The 19,368-nt window shown below is 34.5% G+C and overlaps 1 protein-coding gene across 1 annotated transcript in view; it reads right to left on the reverse strand.

Moving 5' to 3' along the window:
- Nucleotides 1-19,368, reverse strand: part of Bcat (Branched chain amino acid transaminase) — a 156,569-nt gene that overhangs the window by 32,147 nt on the left and 105,054 nt on the right. Inside the window, exon 7 of the mRNA XM_090414446.1 lies at nt 4,085-4,227. Coding sequence (XP_090270572.1) covers nt 4,085-4,227 — 143 coding nt within the window. The remainder of the gene's footprint in view (nt 1-4,084; nt 4,228-19,368) is intronic.

The raw sequence follows: 19,368 nt of genomic DNA on the forward strand, positions 1-19,368 counted from the left end.
ATGTTACTCCTCTTAATAAACTATTATAATTACAGCTATTTTGCCTGCTTCAGTTTAGGACTGCCCCTGTTTAAATGTCATTGGCTATTTACTCATGGATTCTTAGGGCATTGTGAGTGTAAATGTACCAAAAAGTATATGTAGCATAAGGAATAGAAATTTACACATACCTTTTTCTGGGTGTTGCGGCTTTTCCTCTCTTCTGCGATGTCGAAAAACTACTGAGTGTGTGGGGGGGGGGTAGGCAATTTGGTAGAATTAAGTTAGAAAAACCGGTTTTTCTAACTTAATTCTACCAAATTGCCTACCCCCCCCCACACACACACTCAGTAGTTTTTCGACATCGCAGAAGAGAGGAAAAGCCGCAACACCCAGAAAAAGGTATGTGTAAATTTCTATTCCTTATGCTACATATACTTTTTGGTACATTTACACTCACAATGCCCTAAGAATCCATGAGTAAATAGCCAATGACATTTAAACAGGGGCACTCCTAAACTGAAGTAGGCAAAATAGCTGTAGTGTCCAGCTTGGAGTGTTTTAACAAGAATAAAACTGATTATGTGTATCGATTTATTACTATGGATGAGACTTGGATTCACCATTACACACCAGAATCCAAACAGCAGTCAAAACAGTGGAAAGATGCCAGTTGTTCAGTGCCAAAGAAGACAAAGTCGGTTCCATCAGCAGGAAAGGTCATGGCATCAGTGTTTTGGAATGCTAAAGGCATTTTGTTTATTAATTATCTTGAAAAGGGTAAAACAATAACCGTGGAATAATATTCCGATCATTTAACCAGACTTGCAGAAAAAATTCACGAGAAAAGACCTGGTTTGCAGAAGAAAAAAATCATCTTTCATTATCTTTGTGGGCAGGTGCATCAGGACAATGCACCTGCCCACAAAGGTGTTTTAGCAATGGAAAAATTAAGGGATCTGCACTATGAATTGTTGGAACATCCACCATATTCCCCAGATTTGGCTCCCTCTGACTTCTATCTCTTCCCAAAACTGACACTCTTCCCTGCTGGTCAGCATTTTTCTTCGAATCAAGAGGTGATTCCAGCTGTAGAGGGGTATTTTGCAGATCTTACTGAGAACCACTGCAGTGATGGGATAATGGCGCTGGGGCATGACTGGAATAAATGTATTAGTATTAGTCTTGAGGGAAATTATGTTGAAAAATAAAAATAATTTTGAAATTATAAATTTGTTTTTTCAATGTTAGGCCAAGAACTTTTTAGATTACCCTCGTAGGTTGATCATCCAACCTCTCGTGTATGGGCTTAACATAAAAAAAAAAACATGAATTTGGCTACTTGTATATGGATTTCCATATACAAGTAGCCAAAAGGTGTTACAGCTTATTACTAAAATACTCTTGATTAGAGATGGATGTTGAAAGTTTTTCCACATGGTTATAGTATAAATTAAATATGCCAAGAAGTTATATTTCTTGGTTTAATCCTTTATCTAAATGTAAGCAAACAAAGTTTACATGTGAAGTAACTTCATGACTGGGCAATTTTATATAGAGACTAATAATAAATAGATTCAGATGCACAAACTTTATTTGCTTACATTTGGATAAAGGATTAATTTCTTGGTATCTTTAATTTATAGTATAACCAAGTGGAAAAACTTTCAACAGCTATGCTATGTGTAAAAGTAACTAAACAAAAGTCATGGGAAGACTTTGGTAAGAGTATAGAAAATAAATGTCAGCAAGGTATCAAAATGTTCTGGAGGCTATTGAAATGGAGGAAGAGTACTGTAAAAGGAATCAAACATGATAAAGGTGGCATAAAAACTGAAAACAAGGATATCCCAGAAACTGGAATAATTACTCTGAAAGGCTATTAAATGATACAAGCAATGACAGAACTGTAGTAGAAATTTTTCATGAGAAATGCAAACAAGTGTGTGTGTGTGTGTGTGTGTGTGTGTGTGTGCGTGCATGCGTGCGTCAATACTTGAGATAAAAAAGTCATCAGAAATTTGAAATGCAGAAAGGCAGCTGGAATAGATAATATATAACCAGAAATGCTTAAGTGTGGAGGTATAAAAGTTTTGCAGTGACTATACTGCATAATTCAGAGGGCCTGGTCAGAAGGTCTAATTCCATATGACTGAAATAGTGCTCTAACAGTTCCTATCTATAAAAAAGGGAAAAAGCTGAATGTGAGAATTACAGAGGAATGTCTCCACCAAGTGTTCCAGGTAAGATTTATGCAAGAATTGAAGAGGTTGAAAAAAATTGTGGAAAAGAATAAGGTGGAATCAGGCGAAATAGAAGTTGCAAGATGAGAATTTCACTTTACAACAAAGATGTAAAGATGAAAATATGGTGCCCAGGGAAAAGCTTTTCAAAACACTACAGCTATATGGGATAAATAGAACAAAATTCAAGAGAAATAATGCACTAATAAACTGAAGTCATGGTATATGTGTCAATTCAGCATGAGAGACCAAAAATAAAGTAGCTGAACATTGAGCAATCACATGGCCATTGTGTGAAGGATGAGTCATCACCTTGGCTCACCCTTGCTTGTGTTTTACCAGATTTTTCTAGCATGATTCTAAGTAGGTAATTTCAAGTTGGCTGTGAAAATAAAACGAAAATGGCTATCAGGTCACGCAACTTCAAACCATGTAAATCAAACTTGGGTAAACAGAGAACTTACTGTACACACAGTATTAACAATCATGAGTGTTATATGTCTGTATAAAGAATAACCCAATTATCTTTTTCCCCCAAAAAAAATAGAATAAAATTATTTATGTATAAACACATAAAATGTGTTTTGTGTGGTTATAAAACACATATTTTATGTGATTTATAAACCATGTTTAAACATAGTTTATGAATAGTCTTGAAGATCCATCTGAAGTGATTATGAATGGTAGTGAATTCTACCACATGCATCTTGTTGGACAACATCTCAAAGATGCTCAATGAGAGTGCAATCTGGAAAATAATGGATAACATAACTATTATGTTTTGGGAACTATTCCTAGATGCCGTGTGTCCAGTGATATGGAGTACTATCTCCTTTTGGAAGCATACATTACATGAAAAAATAAATGGTCAGTAAAAATGGATGCACCATATCAGCAATAACGTTCAGGTGGGTTGTACCACATAGTTCTTACTCTATTAATATCAAAGGGCGTACATGGGAAAACAGGCTCTTGCCTATCACTCCAATGCCTTACATTGTGACCAAGAATGATAGGGTTATAACTTAGTGCTACAATATCCTTATCTGAACTCAGCACGAAACCTCCTCCCCCAATTCACTCCATGCAATCTTGGAGTGAATGGGGGGGGGGGGTCATATTGAGTTAAGATAAGGATATGGTTACGACAGCACTAAGTTATAAAGTTCATTCCAATGTTGTAGTTTCCCTAAGTTAGTATGTTCAATGTTAATGTTTTTTCACTCGAATGCCTGCTTTTGCTGCACAGGCATGGAACTCATATTTGCTGTTATTCATATGTATTCATAAACAAATATTTGCTGTTCAACACAGAAAGCAACTAATGGCATTCAGATATTATCCCATGCAATGCCTGGTACATCATACAGATATCTAACCAACTGTAGCATTATCTGTTAAATCTGATAAGTTTGTCAATCCTTCATCCACCTCTCACATTAATCAGCTTTCCTGCCACATGCCCAAAGTTAATTTTATGTTTTCTGTTTATAGCATCACATTCAGTATATCCAATCACAGTTGCACATAGCCATCCCCATTAAGCAAATGGGTGGCTCATTTGCCTCTCACTGTTATTCAGATTTTAACTCACTCAGATGAGTGCTTTTATCACATTATCATTAATACCCACTCAGAAAGATACAGTATTTGGCACATGTCATTAATCATGTTATTGAATGTTACATTTTACAGATCAGAATCTGAAACGTAACATTAGTTTCTTCTATTCCTGTTTGATATTTTCCATGGATAATATATACAATGTAGAATAAAACAATTTAAAGGAACTGTTAATCATATTCTCTATAAATTTAATTCATTATGATTATAGGAAGCAGGCCAAACTGGAAGATACCTACCACCTTTGTCATTAATAAAATATACAAATATATTCATCGTTCCTACTTCTGTTATTTTATGATCACTTCCAAGAAGCCATAGTACTTGTTGCAAATTCATTCGTTCTGCATGTTTGAGAATACTTATCGTTGGTGCATAGTTCCTGAAATCAAATTAAACATTTTGACAATTTAAAAAAATAACATGTACAGATATGAATCTAAAATCTTACATTTAACTTTTTATTTAAAAAAAAGCAATAAAATTATTACTATACACATTAATACAGTATTTTGTTAATATTTCGAGTTAAGAGCAATTAGATACATGATAGAATGTGATGCGAACAGAACATACACTTTGTGCAAGTTCTGTTCTTGATGCAAATTAATAATATACAGAATTTCACATAAAAGTTCATGAAGATTATCAAGTAATGTTACATTAAAAATTGTAAGATGATCATCCAACAGTGTATGCACACATAATGAGAAAGTCTAAAAATGGACCAAAGAAATTTTTACAAACTGTCAAAAGCAGATTCCAGACGAGAACATATATCTCTCCAGGATTAACCAAGCTACAGATATGGAAAAATAAGATATTTAAAAAGATGCCACATTCTCAAATCATTAACTTGCATTTGTAGTTCAAATAATGAACAGACTGTTGTTTAGTCAAATATATGACTAAATTACTGGGCTATCCAGATGCCTCTAATACAACACATCACTTCAGAAGATATCCGGCTAGTATCAAAACAGACTTATCCCAAAAGTATCATGCCAACAGGACTGAATTTTAATTAATATAGCATATACAAAATTGAAAAAGTTATAAATATACTAGTATAATACTTAGAATAAAATGATTAATAACATCAAGGTTATGTATATGTAATTATAAACATTAAAAGTATAAAATGTTCATCAAAATTTATGTACTCCAAGCATTATATGGCATATATAGAGAATAAAATTACTCCTAATAAAGCTACTATTTGGAGGAACACACACACAAATTTAGATTACTATGAAATTTACCCATCCTTCTGTTTTCTGCCCAGATTAAACTACTTTTAACATTACTTTTCTTTTGTATAATCCTACTCACTCAACTTTTTTTAACAGATATTTTATTCTACAAATCAGTTATATTTAAACTAACAGGAAAATAGCTAGAGTTCAGAAACAATGTTGTCAGGCAGAGCAGATCAAAAGAAAGAACACCTGAATGAAATTTATTATTATTATGATTAACATTAGACCTGCATGGAGTCAGAGACTTACTGCAGAAAGTACACACTATTACACACAAAGCTTATTAAAACAATGCCTTAAACTCATTCAATGTGTCTGCATTCACAATAAATTCAGGCAATGAATTCCACTCACCAACTACTCGTCGTGATTGCCGAGTTGAATGACTACTACTGATTCCTTTTCTCACACCCTTGTCACACAATTTCCAGCAATGGAGTCTTGTTCTACCACCTGATCTCTCTCTCTACCTTCCCATTCCATGAAACATTTCTTCCATCTTAACCTGGTAACAACTCCTGACCAACGTATGTCTCAATCATATCCATCCTCTTCCTGTTTATACTCCTCATGCAACTGATTACTACCATTATTCATCTTGTGCTGCATCATCATTTTCCAAATTTCATGCTTTAAAAAAAAATCGCTTTATTCATCCATTTGATACCTACTTCATTGTCTTTTGACCTTCACAACACATTCGTATAGTGATGTTGTTAAATATCTTTTGGTCAGTTCCCATGCAACATTTATCTCCCTTCCACTTAACACCTCATTCCGTGCTATAGCTCCAAGCTAAGCTATTAATAATCACCAGCTTTGTAATTTCATATACAGGTATTCCTCGATTAATGCGATTAATTAATCCCTCAATGTTACCGCGTATATCAAATCTAATAATCAATGGTAAAAATTACAATTGGTCCATGATCGATTACTGTATTAATAATTCGTTCTATATGGTACTCTTTTAGGAAAGATAAAAAATGAATGCAAAGTAAATGTTTCATAAATATTTGTACCTACATTATTTACTGCAATTTTTTTTTATCAAAAGAAGTTATCAAGAGTCGTTTGAACAGTTTTAATTTTTTTTTTTATCGGTATAAATTCTATGATAACAAGCAAATTGACTCTCCAGACCTCGGCAAACAAGCAATAAAACATACAGAAAAAAACACTGGCAAATATAATACATGGTGGTACAAATTAAGTGGATATTGAATCCAACATTATTTCATAGCCGAATATAGAAACTACAAGAGTTTCATGTCGAATATATAGAAACTAAAAGTTTCGGCAGATGCAAGCAAAAGCAACCTTGTGGGCAACTCGTAGTAAAGGTGGAGTAAGCTCCAGATCACTTTCCTTAGTATTTTCCATAAATGTAAAGCACATCTCCTAGAGGAGATGTATGATATATAAGCCTTTGGCTCTCTATTTCAGTAATACATGATGGTTTATTTATTTTCAGTTACAATCTAGAAATTATTGAACAAAGAATAAAAAAAAAAAAACTAAACCATACTATACTGACATCTGATACAATTTACTACTATTTACAATTCAGTAAATTGTATCTCTGATAAATTGTATCTCTCAGATACAATTTACTGTCAAATATCACAAACCATTAAACATGTATTAAACCAAACTGATAGAAAAAAAACAGGGCGGATATCACTCATAACATATGAATGCACAGCTACTCATGACCTCCAAGCTATACACTGAATGGTGTAAGAATATTTATATGAAACATTTTGCATGTATCTGTCAGATCAGCTGCGAGTTCCACAGGGTTAAAGGCACGTTAATCAAAACTCTTGCAGCGTATATCAAAGCAAGAGTTTTGATTAACTAATCAACTAATTATCATCATCTTTCCCAGCACCAAAGTTCAAATGCCTCCAACTTTTTTATGTAGAATGCTTTTTTGGCTAGGATTATTCATGCTTTAATATCTAATTGGTTTCTTCCATCTTCTGTGATAAGACTTCCAAGATATTTAAAAGAGGATACCTGTTGTATTAGGTTATTATTTATTTCCAGATTTATTTTCATCGGATTTGCTTTACTTGTAATTAATAATTTTGTTTTCTTATAATTAATTTTTAGGCTGTACTATATGAAGATTTCTTCCATCTTTGTTATGGTGGCTTTCAGTTTGTTTTCATTATCAGTTATAACTGCAATATCATCTGCAAACTGTAGCCAATATCAATTCCATTTATCTTAATTTCTGCTTCTATTAGTTCTTTCAGTTTATTTATTGCATCTTCAATGTACAGATTAAACAATATGGGTGAAAGAGAGCACCCCTGTCATACATCTCTACGTATTTTTGCTATTGCAGTTTTTGTTGTATTCCTGGCTGCTTCTATTAGGGCTTCTTGATGCTAGTAAAGATTAAATATGAGCCTTCTATCTCTGTAATCTACCTTTATTGTTTTTAGGAGGTATAACATTTGATTCCAGTCAATACTATCGAAGGCGTTCTCCAAGTCAAGAAAGACTATCAGAGTATTTTGATTCTTCTCCAATCTTCTTTCAATAACTGTTCTTAGAGCTAGGATTGCTTCTCTTGTCCCCTGCCGTTTCCTGAATCCAAACCGGTCATTACCAACATATTCTTCAACCTTCTTTGTTAGTCTTTTTTGTATAATTTTGAGTAGTATTTTCGAAGCATGTGATATTAAGCTTATTGTTCAATGATTTTCACACTTGTTTGCATTATTTACTTTAGGAATGGGTATGATAGAGCATTGTGTAAAATATTTGGGGATGATCCCCGTTTCATAAATATCCTTTATGATCTTGAAAAGGTATGGCTTAGTTATGTTTCCTGAGTATTTTATTAATTCTGAAGGGATGTTATCAGTGCCTGGTGCCTTGTTGGTTGACAATTCATTCAGTGCCCATTCAAATTCATCTTGTAATATAGTTGGACCAATTTCTTCCACATCAAGTCTTGTTTCATCTTCTATAGCCTTGGCATCTAGATCTTTTCCACTATATAGATCTTCTAAGTACTCTTTCCATCTTTCCAAAATTTCTTCCTTATCTATAAGTATGTTCCCCTGTTTATTTTTGATAATTATACTTCTTGTCTTGTTTTGCTGGCTTATTCCTTTTATAATGTTATAAGCTTTATCGATTCTTCCAGTCTTTGTTAGATCTTCTATTTCTTTACATTTAACTGTATACCATTGTTCTTTTGCTTCTTTACACTTTCTATTTATCACATTTTTTATACGTTTATATTTGTCTTTGCTTTCATCCTTTAGGGAGGTTTTGTATTTTCTTCTTTCATCTATTAGATCTAGAATGTCCTGGGTGATCCATGGTTTTTTCCTGAGGGTACATAATTAAAATGGTGGTGCTGCAGACCAGGCACCAGTTAGTGCAAGAGCCCAAACCTGCTAGTAATAAGGCTTCTTTCTGATGTTATTGGCAGGTTAGGGCCTATCGATGCTGAGGGGCCGTGTACTTTTGTCCATAGATCTTCTCTTGCTAATCAAATCCTATTCATAGTTTGTCAATGAAAGTAAACACCATTCCTATTCTTCATTCAAGAAAGCTTGCAGTGTCTAAATGATGAAAGCTTAATGATTTTCAAACCAATGCTTTAAAAACTGACCATAATTCTCAAGTGGGGATGAATGCAATCTAATGAGTATCAATGCTATCAATACACAAGAATCCTAACTTAATTCTTGGAAGAAGGATCATAATTTGTTTTCCATTACTTCTGATAATATTTCAATCATCAGTCAAGATCAGTTTTTCTCTTTTAGGGTTAACTTTCACACCTGGTCTATCCTGGCACAAACAAATTATATATACATGTGCTCTGTTTCTCACAGACAATATGTTTCAACAATTATGCTTTACACACACACACACACACACACACACACACACACACACACACACACACACACACACACACACACACACACACACACACACACACACACACACACACACAGGGTGGTTCAAAATTCCACATACAAACTTTGAGGGGGAGGTAGAGAATATCAAAATCAACCCCCACCACCACCACCACCACACACACTTTAAAGAAAAAAGATCTTTGTTCATATGTGGCAGTCTTGTGTTATATGTTTTGTGACTCTGAATGTGGGATTAATATTAAAACTATCCTTCATATTAATTATACTCCAAACAATTATCTCCTTAATAACATGAATAATGTTTCTAATCAAAGTAACATTTAAAATCATCAGATTTACAAGTTCAGAAGGAAAAAAAAAAAAAAAAACTGAACTATCATAGAAGCTATTAAACATAATGTAAAAAAGATATATATATAAAAAAAACATTAAAATGATACCTAATTTTTTGAATGCATTACAATTACCAACATACTGCATCCAAAATTCTACAGTAAATTCTAGATAATATTTTGTAAGTGTTTATAACACTATGAAAATTAGCAAGGTAGCCACTACTAATATCCAGACATGCACGTGTGTGCACATGCACTTTTACACACAAAATGCTACTTTTCTGAAAAGATATTCATCTTGCAGAACAAACAAACAAACTGGCCAAAAAATATATACAATTTACAGACATGATATACTGGCCTCACAACCTTAGTTGCTTTGGCTGTAATACCAATCAACTAATCTGAAAGGATACGCATTGACAAATGATTCTGAGAATACTGAGCACTCCACATAAATCAATCTTCTCATGTAAGATTTTTCAAGACCAGCATGCATAATGTGTATGAATATTCAGACAACATAAGTCAACAATTTGACCTACATTGCTATGGGCAGGATGGAAGAAAAACTGATGATTTTAGCTCCCCTCTCCCCATATTTTAAACTTCATTTGTGCCATTTTATTTTGCTTATTTTTAAAATTTCTTAACAATTCAATTTTAAAGAAATAAATTCTTCCTCTAAGCTATCATGAAGTCGGTATTAAAACATTTCTGAAAAACTGACATTAAGTAAACACACATGAATGGAGAAAATTTCTAATGAAAAGAATATATAATGGAAAGGTTAAACAACAGCTGATAATTTTATGATCAGTTATAATTTTAAAATATGCTACCATTAAAAATGCTATGAATGTGAGAGATAAAGTACACTGTTTTCCCTAAATTAAGGAAATATCACGATAACTCAAAAACTGTATGATGCATTTTTATGCAATTCAGTGAAAATAGTTATGATATGAAATGTGAAAGAAGCACCCACAAAAATTGTAAAGAAATAGTTTAAATATGAAGAAATACTTTAGTAACAAATGGAATTACATGAAGAGAAATGGTGGAAAACAGGTCAAAATGATACTGATACTGTCAAACTGCCTCAGTAAGGAATGTGGTCACCCCACCCACACACACACACTCACCAAACAATACAATGCTCTATATAATGGTGTGCAGGAGCTCAGTTGATAATAACAACCATTGTTCCTCCAAATGTCCCTCAAGATTTTGGGGAGGGCAGCATGTCTGTCTAGAGCATTCCAGACATGCTCGATAGGATTAAGATCAGCAGACATCGTATGTATGGACTGGCTCACTAGTCCATACATGCGACTGTCTCTATTTGAAATATTTTCTCTTTTTGAAAATATTGGTCCACGAGCTTTGCATGATGAGGACAGGCATTATCGTTTGTATGACAAATGTCTCCCCTATCGCACCCACATATGGACAAACATGGATCTGAGACCTCATCTCAAACATTTGCACCATTCATGGTTCTGCTAAGAAGCACATACAGTTTGGTGGAGCTACCAAACGAGATGCCTTTCCAAACCATCATACTACCTCCACCACTAGTGGATGTAGTGTGGTATCACTTTGTAGAGCAAATTGGGACTTGTCTGTAAACCATACTGATTGCATCTTGAGTCCAGTCGACATGACATGGAGCCTGGCCCATTTCAAATGTTCTCTCCTGAGGTGTGAGGGATAGGGACAAGCAGACTACTGGTCTTCTAGCATACAGACCATCTTAGTAAAATATTTTGTGCACAGTGAAATTTATCAATGTTCCTGTAGCAAATGTGAGGTCTTAGAAAATGATCTACCAAATAAAAAATGTATGAAGTTTTTGAGGCATTCGTGAGGGCTGAGTAGAGGGAAAAGTTGGTCCTTGTTGGAGATCTAAACAGCAACGTAGGAAATGATTACAAGACATATAGGAATGTTTGGGGAAAATTTGGAGAAAAGTGCAAAGCTAATAACAATGGTAAATGCCTGCTGGATTTCTGTACAGGACATGGATTAGTTATTATGAAGACCATGTTCCAACATAAAAATGTACACAAATTCACATGGGGAGAAAATGCAAGGAATAAGAAAAGTCTCATTATCCCATTTACACCATATAACTGTAGCATTTTGAAGAGCACCTTGTCACATGTCTTTTCTATGAAAAATCATTGAAACTTAAATTCAAATCCTCATTATATTCCCAAGATTTCTCAACAATTTGTGTTAAAGTGAAAATCTGATCCGAACAACCTGTTTCTCCTGAATGCAGCTTGTTCTTAACCAAGCTTCTGTTCCATAATTTTTCTTAGCCATTTCTCAAGTATATTTGCATAAATCTTACCAGAAACATTCAGTAGGGAAATAGCTCTGTAATTCTCACATTAAATTTTATTTTCCTTTATATAGATGGGTACTATGAGAGTTTTGCTCCAATCTTCTGAAATTCGACTCTCTGATCAGGCCTTCTGAATTATGCAATGAAGCCACTGTAAACCTTTTATTACAGCATTTCTGTCTTGATATATTACAGAAATGCTGTAATATATCAAGCAATATATAGTCTCTATTCAAGCTGTAAGGGAGCAGTTACAATTGAAGGAGTTACAGGAAGATGGTTTGAAGTAAAAATCAGATGTGCGACAAGAGTGCACATCATCTCCACTGTTATTCATTATCTGTATGGATCACATTATGAAGAAAAGTGATACTAAATCTGATATTAAAATTGGTGATGTTAATCTTAGCTCTTTATGCAGATGATGTTATACTTCTTAATAAATCCAGCACAAGTCTGCAAGATTCCCTGACTAAATTAAATAATTGTTGTAATATATTTGGTATGAAAATCAGCAATAAAAAGACAAAGAATAAAAATATGCAGAAACATTGAAAATATAAACTGCATCCTGAATGGGGAACGTATAGAACAAGTAAAACATTTCAGTTATTTAGGCACAATATGAGCCGCTGTAACTCAGTCAGAATAGATGACGCCCGGTGGCTGGAAAGACCTGGGTTCGATTCTGGTCAGAGACGCAAAGAAACTTTATATGGTCTCTTTCGAATGAAGGTGAGTTAGCCAGTCTCATAAGGAGGTGTGTGTGTGTGTGGGGGGGGGGGGGTACCTGGAAACTTTTTAACCCCCAGAACAGGTAAACCTGCCCTGTGAACACACATGGATTACAGACATGAATACGTCCCAGCCATATGAAGGTTCCCGAGCCCGGATAAAATTGGGGGGATGGAGAAAGCAATGGTGAACTACCTTGTAAAAGTCTCACCAGAAATACTTTGTGGGCAATGCCTACAAAGTCACCTATGGTCAGAAACGACCATAGGTGAATTTATACACAATATTTAGTGCACAATTTACTATATACACAATATATATAGTAAATATAAATATCAGGCACAATATTTAATAAAGATGGTAAATTAAATATGCAAATAGACAACAAAATTAGTAAAGCTGGAATGGTAGGAAGTCAGCTTAATAAATTTATATGGAATATGAAAGAAATTAATCAAAACACTAAATTAGCTGTATATATCTAATTTTAATTTATGGATCCAAGAGCTAGGTTAGAAATAAAATACTTCAAAGACTCGATCCAAGACTAGAGACCTCTGATATGACAGTTCCGAGAAAGATCAGTAGAGTGAATAGATAGCATCAATAGCAATATCACATCAAAAATGAGAATATCAGGAAAGAACTTAAATTGTTAGCATTCAGGAATGTGTCATCTTTATCAAATTCAAATTTATCAAATTATGACATGTAGCCTCTGGGGGGATGTACAGGATATTATGATAGTACTACATGAAGAACTTGCATCGTTACTAACTTCTTATCTACATTTTCCTCGAAATCAATCTGTTATCTGTCAAGACTATCAACCTTGTCAAGACCTGCCAACATTATCAGATCTTATATTTCTGTCTTCTAAGCCAATTTTTACTGTATCGATTCACCTATATCTTGGTCTTCCTCTGGGACTTTTTCCTGCCAACCTGGCAGAGAACACTTGTTTTCCTAATCTTTCTTCTACCATCCTGTTTAAATGACCACACCACAAGAGAGAGATTAGCTCTGCTAACACATTCCTGGATGCTAACAATGTCAAGTTCTTTCCTAATATTTTCGTTTTTAATATGATCTTGCCACTGATGCCATCTGTTCATGCCCCTATTCTTTTTCAGGACTCTCATATTTATGGTCTCTAGTCATTGGTCAAGTGTTTTATTTCTAACCTAGCTCTTCAGATCCATAAGTTAAAATCAGCTTGAATATTGTCTTGTATACAACTAATTTAGTGTTTTGACTAATTTCTCTCTTATTCCGTATAAATTTATTCAATTGACTTCCTACCATACCAGCTTTGTTGATTCTGTTGTCTTTTTCCATATTTAATTTACCATCTTCACTAAAAATTGTGCTTAAGTTGTTGAAATGATTAACTTGTTCATTCGGTCTTCCATTCTTAATTAGGTTGATATTTTCAATGCTTCTGCCTATTTTCATTGTCTTTGTCTTGTTACTGCTCACCTTCATACCAAATCTATTATAACGATATTTGATTTAGCCGGGAAATTGTGCATAGTTGTACTGGATTTTTTTAAAAGTATAACATCATCTGCATAAAGTAAACAGGAGAGATTAACATATCCAATTTTGATCTCAGGCTTAATACCACTTTCCTTCATAATGTGATCCATATAGATAATGAATAACAGGGGGAATAATGTACATCTTGTCTGACACCAGATTTAACATCAATTCTTCAATACTAACTACAAATTATAATTCAAATAAAGACAAAGTATTGCTTGATATAATGCTCCATTGGCACCATAAAACTAGCATTTTAAATACCTTTTCTCTTGGCACCTTGTCGTATGCCTTTTGCACGTCTACAAAACTTAAATACAGATCTTTCTTATATTTCCAAGATTTCTCAACTATTTGTTGTAAAGTGAAAATCTAATCCTGACAGCCTCTATCTGGCCTGAATATAGCTTGTTCTTCATCAAGCTTCCCTTCCAATCCTTCTCAAATGTCTCTCAAGTATACTTACATAAATCTTACCAGGAACACTCAGTATGGAAATATCTTTGTAATTCTCACATTCAGTTTTATTTCCCTTTTTATATATGGGTACTATGAGAGCTCTACTCCAATCATCGGGAATTCGTCAATCTGTTCAGGCCTTCTGAACTAAGGAGTGTAGCCACTGCAAAACTTTTTTACCTCGATACTTGAGCATTTCTGGTCGAATATCATTGCTGATCGAATGTCAGTTGATTTTTTTTACCACTGTGCTGTCATTGCTTGTTTCATTTAGCAATTTTTGGCAGTAATTGTTCCATACATCAAGGATATCTTTTTCTCCACTTTTCCTGTCACATTTATCATCTCTAATTTCTTTTACAGCACTCTCCTTCATTTCTAAGCTTCTTCAACAACCTCCAGAATATCTTACCACCCTCTTGATATTTTCTATGTTCTTGCCAAAGTCCTCTCATGACTTTTGTTTATCTAGTTTTTCACAGTGTTTTAGCGTTCTTACATTTGTCTCCCTATTCTCTAAGAGCACAAGCTGACTTATTTGCCAGGAACTTTAGATATGCTTTCTTCTTTTCCTTCAATGCCTCTTTAGCTTCCAGTGTCTACTATGGAGTTCTGATATTTCTATCCATGCAAACAAACTCACCACATGCTTCTTTGGCTGAATCAATATTTTCTTCAGGGCTTGCCACTGAATCTCCAAGGTTTGGTTCCTGTTCTCAAACTCTTTCATTTTTTCTTCAATAATCTTTGTGTATTTTAGTCTACAGTTCACATCTGAGAGCTGCTCAACTTTTATTCGCTTTAAAACTTTCTTACATGTTATTCTTTTCAATATGAAATTCCTTTTCATCCTGCTCAAGACTAAATGGTATAACTTCCAATTTCAAATCGTCTGTACACTCTAGTTTTCTGAACCAGTGAGAAAACATCCCATCAACAATAACAGTCAATGAGACTTTTCTTATTCCTTGCCTCTTCTCTCCATGTGAATTTAAGCACATTTTTATGTTGAAACATTGTGTTAGTAATAACCAGTCCATGTCCTGAGCAGAAATCCAACAGGTATTTGCCATTATTATTAGCTCTGCTCTTTTCTCCAAATTTTCCCAAAATATTTTTGTATGTCTGACAATCATTTCCTACTATTTAGATCCCCAACTGCTATTTAAAATCCCCAACTTTTCCTTTTGCATCGTGTCAGTTGCTTTCTCTAAAGCCTCAAAAAATTCCTCCACTTCCACCTCAGTAGAACCTTCTGTGGGACCATAGGCACATTGTTCAGTTCCCCATTCTCATATCTGCCTACATGACTCTACTTGATATTGCCTGCCTTTCAAGAAGATTAGCCTCGTATTTTGTGTTGAATACTATAGCTACTCCTTCTTTTCCCTGAATATAACATTTTGTATTTATTGCTTAGAAAGATCTCTCTCTGTTTCAGTCACTCCTATTATATCAATTTGGTACTTATCCAACTCCTCAGCCAACTTCAGTTCTTTGCCATTCAGGCTTCTTAAGTTGATAGTACCAATCTTGAACTATGGTGATGCTGAGTTGGGGTGTGTTTCAGGATTTGTTCCAGTAGCTGACTTTTCGCTGTTTGCCTGGTTCCCTGGTGAAAACAACAGGAGCCTTTGTTTAACCAGGTGACGCCCCAGCTGGCATGAAATTCTGTCATGTTGTACCATCATTTTATTTGTAGTTTAAGCCAATAAGAATACAATTTGTTCGACTAAATCCTAAATTGCCAGCATATCCTTATTCGTTCAGTATCCAGGAAGATACCTAACAGGGTGCACAACGAGAAAGAAAGGACTGGACATTAGGTCAGAAGCCCTGGTCGGTTCTCCACATTCCTTGAAAGGATATGTGGAGGTCTCTCTCTGTTATACAGCTTTGACCCTTAAGCAGCTCTCAGGAATGTGTTAGTAGCACTAATCAGGTGGTATGGTCACTTAAATAGAATGGGAGAGGAAAGATTAGCAAAACAAGTGTTCTTTGTTAGGTTGGCAGGAAAACGACCCAGAAGAAGACCAAGATGTATATGGATTAATACAGTAAAACATGCCTTAAAAGATGGAAATATAAGATCTGATAACATTGGAGTCTTGATTTATAACAGATTAATTTGGAGGAATATTATTAATCAGAAGTTAGTAATGGTGTAACTTTTTCATGTAGTACTATCATAATTCTCCTGTACACCCCCTGAGGCTAAATATCAGGAATTTGATGATGAACTCTACTCACAACTCATATATTCATCTTTTACAAATGCACTGGGTAACTTTTTGTGATAAACATTCAAAAGTAAGCTTTTTAATGTGGATCACAACAGGCTGTAGATTGTAATGAGATCAATGGTAATTTGTCTTTCTTCTTAATAATCCAATTTCTATCATAAATTCATCTAAATTGCTAGAATCCATCACTTTTGTTTTGCTGATGTTTAAATTAAGCCCAGCTTTGTTGCTTTCTCTCGTATCCACTCCAGATTTTCCTTAGTTTCTGCTATGAGGGTTGTATCATCTGCATATCTTAAATCATTTATTTTTCTGCCATCAGTCTTAATTCCAGCTGTCTTTGTCTAAGTTAGAGATTCTCAGCAAAAACAGTCTTTGGAGAAGAAGTGTTAGAGTGGAAAAAGGGATGGGACAGGGTTGTATAATATCACCCCTATCTTTTTAATATTTATAGTGAATATATTATGAGAATCTCTAACTTAGACAAAGACAGCTAGAATTATGACTGATGGCAGAAAAATAAATAATTTATGATATGCAGATGATACAACCCTCATAGCAGAAACTAAGGAAAATCTGGAGTGGTTGATTCTATTGGTTACGAGAGAAAGCAACAAAAATGGGCTTAATTTAAACATCAGCAAAACAAAAGTGATGGCTTTTAGCAATTTAGATGAATTTATGATAGAAAGTGATTATTAGGAAGAAAGACAAAGCAAATTGATTTATTTGAATTATGGGTGTGGAACAGTGGCAGCTCTTAAGAATTTGTAGTGGTGGGCTGCAATGCAGGTAGTATCCCCACTAGGTAGTGGTTTGGTATGGTCTGCACTGAATGCAGCTCCAGTGTTGAGTATACTTGCCAGTACTGATACTAGCCCTACTCCACACAGCACACTGACTATTGCAAAATACAACTATTGCTACAAAATTAATTACATAAAATACTATCAAGTGGTATTGTATTACAAGCAAGAAAATAATGGTTTTTAGATCCGTTTTAACGACAACATTAATTTGTGTTGTTCATGCAACAGCAACGTATCTTGGGCTGCAATGCTACCAGCCCAAACTGTACAAAAATCATGCATTACCCCCACTAGGCAGGGTTTGGTGCGGTCTGCACTGAATGCAGCTCCAGCATTAAGTATACTTGCCAGCACTGATACTAGCCCTAGTCTGCACAGCACATTAACTATTGCAAAATAAAACTATTGCTACAAAATGAATTATATAAAATATCAAGATCACCAAGAAAATAACGTGGATTTTCGATTTTTTGATAAATATATAAAAATTTAAGAACGGTGATAATAAAACAGGAACTTTCATTTTATGCTGGAGGGGCCGTAGCTCTTATGGATGAGCCGCCAGTGGTGTGGAGGATACTATTAAAAATTCCATGGACTGCAAGAATGACTAATAAAAAAGGTTTCAGAGAGTACAAAGAATGCTCCTTAGAGGCAATGGACACTAAACAGAAGTCAATGTACTCTGGACATATCATGCAAGTAGATGAATCATTGGAAAAGACAGTTATGTTGGGGAAGATAGAGAAGGAGAGGAAGACTGCAAAAGAGTTCAATGGACAACATAAAGGAACTTATCAACCTGAACTTCAGTTGCTGAAAGAAAAAACAAGAGGCCAAGTGGGATGGAGAGCCTCTGTTCACAAGATCACCAAGAGTCAAAAATGACTGGATGGCACATAACATGAAAAATATATGATTTCTGAATTAATTCAACCTTGGTATTTTTCTGGGTCTGGTTTCTGCTGATGAGATTTCAATAAAGGTCAAAACTTGTCTGGGCAGTGGCCCTTTCCATAATGTTTTTGCATTAATAGCTGCTGAAGCAAATGATATGAAGTCAACAGCCACTACATACAGGTAGCATAGTCATGAAGTTACTTCATGCACTAACTTTGTTTGCTTACACTTGGGAAAAGGATTAAATAAGTTGTAAATATGACAATAAAGAAAGTTTTGTTGCACTCTAGAACTGCACTGTTTATCCAAAATAACTTTAATCGCTGTTCTGCCATTTTCACTAGATGGCAAATAGCACAACCATGTGACAGTCTCAGTAGCATGTTCAGTATCAATTATCTCAGGTTCCTGTTCTGTCACTTTAAATTCATCACTTGACGATTCCTTCTTATCCAATGCACAACACTACTCAAACCTCAGCCTCCTCGTCCTTAATAAACTAATTTAGCTGATCATGCTAAAGTTCTTAGTTCCACATCACATAAACTATGTAGTCATAAATGCATTCAAGCTATATTTTTCGTTTCTAGGTTTAACATTTGTATGAGAGAAGTCAAACTACTGAACAACTCAGTTGTAATATCAGGGATGTTTTGTGATATATATAAAATCTTCCCTAATAAGTACATGATCTAATAACAAAACTGCTTAACAAAATTTGTTTTCTTCACTAGAATAACTGACTAGAATTTTAATACTCATTAATTATATTCTCATTAACTATTCAGATAAACAAAATGCCTCTTGCAGGTAACTGACATGTCCACATAGTTTTCAGGAAGAGGAGCCCTGCTAGATCCATATTAGAGTAGTAGATCCAATTTCTTTTGCAAGCACCTACACACACGTTCCTTGCACACTGCAGGAATGCAACTTAGGACTTTCGAACCGAAGGTCAGATATCTTCGACT

The sequence above is a fragment of the Typopeltis vanoorti genome, chromosome 25, assembly GCF_054136105.1.
Source record: "Typopeltis vanoorti isolate ZY-2024b chromosome 25, IOZ_Tvanoo_1.0, whole genome shotgun sequence".
Lineage (NCBI taxonomy): Eukaryota > Metazoa > Arthropoda > Arachnida > Uropygi > Thelyphonidae > Typopeltis > Typopeltis vanoorti.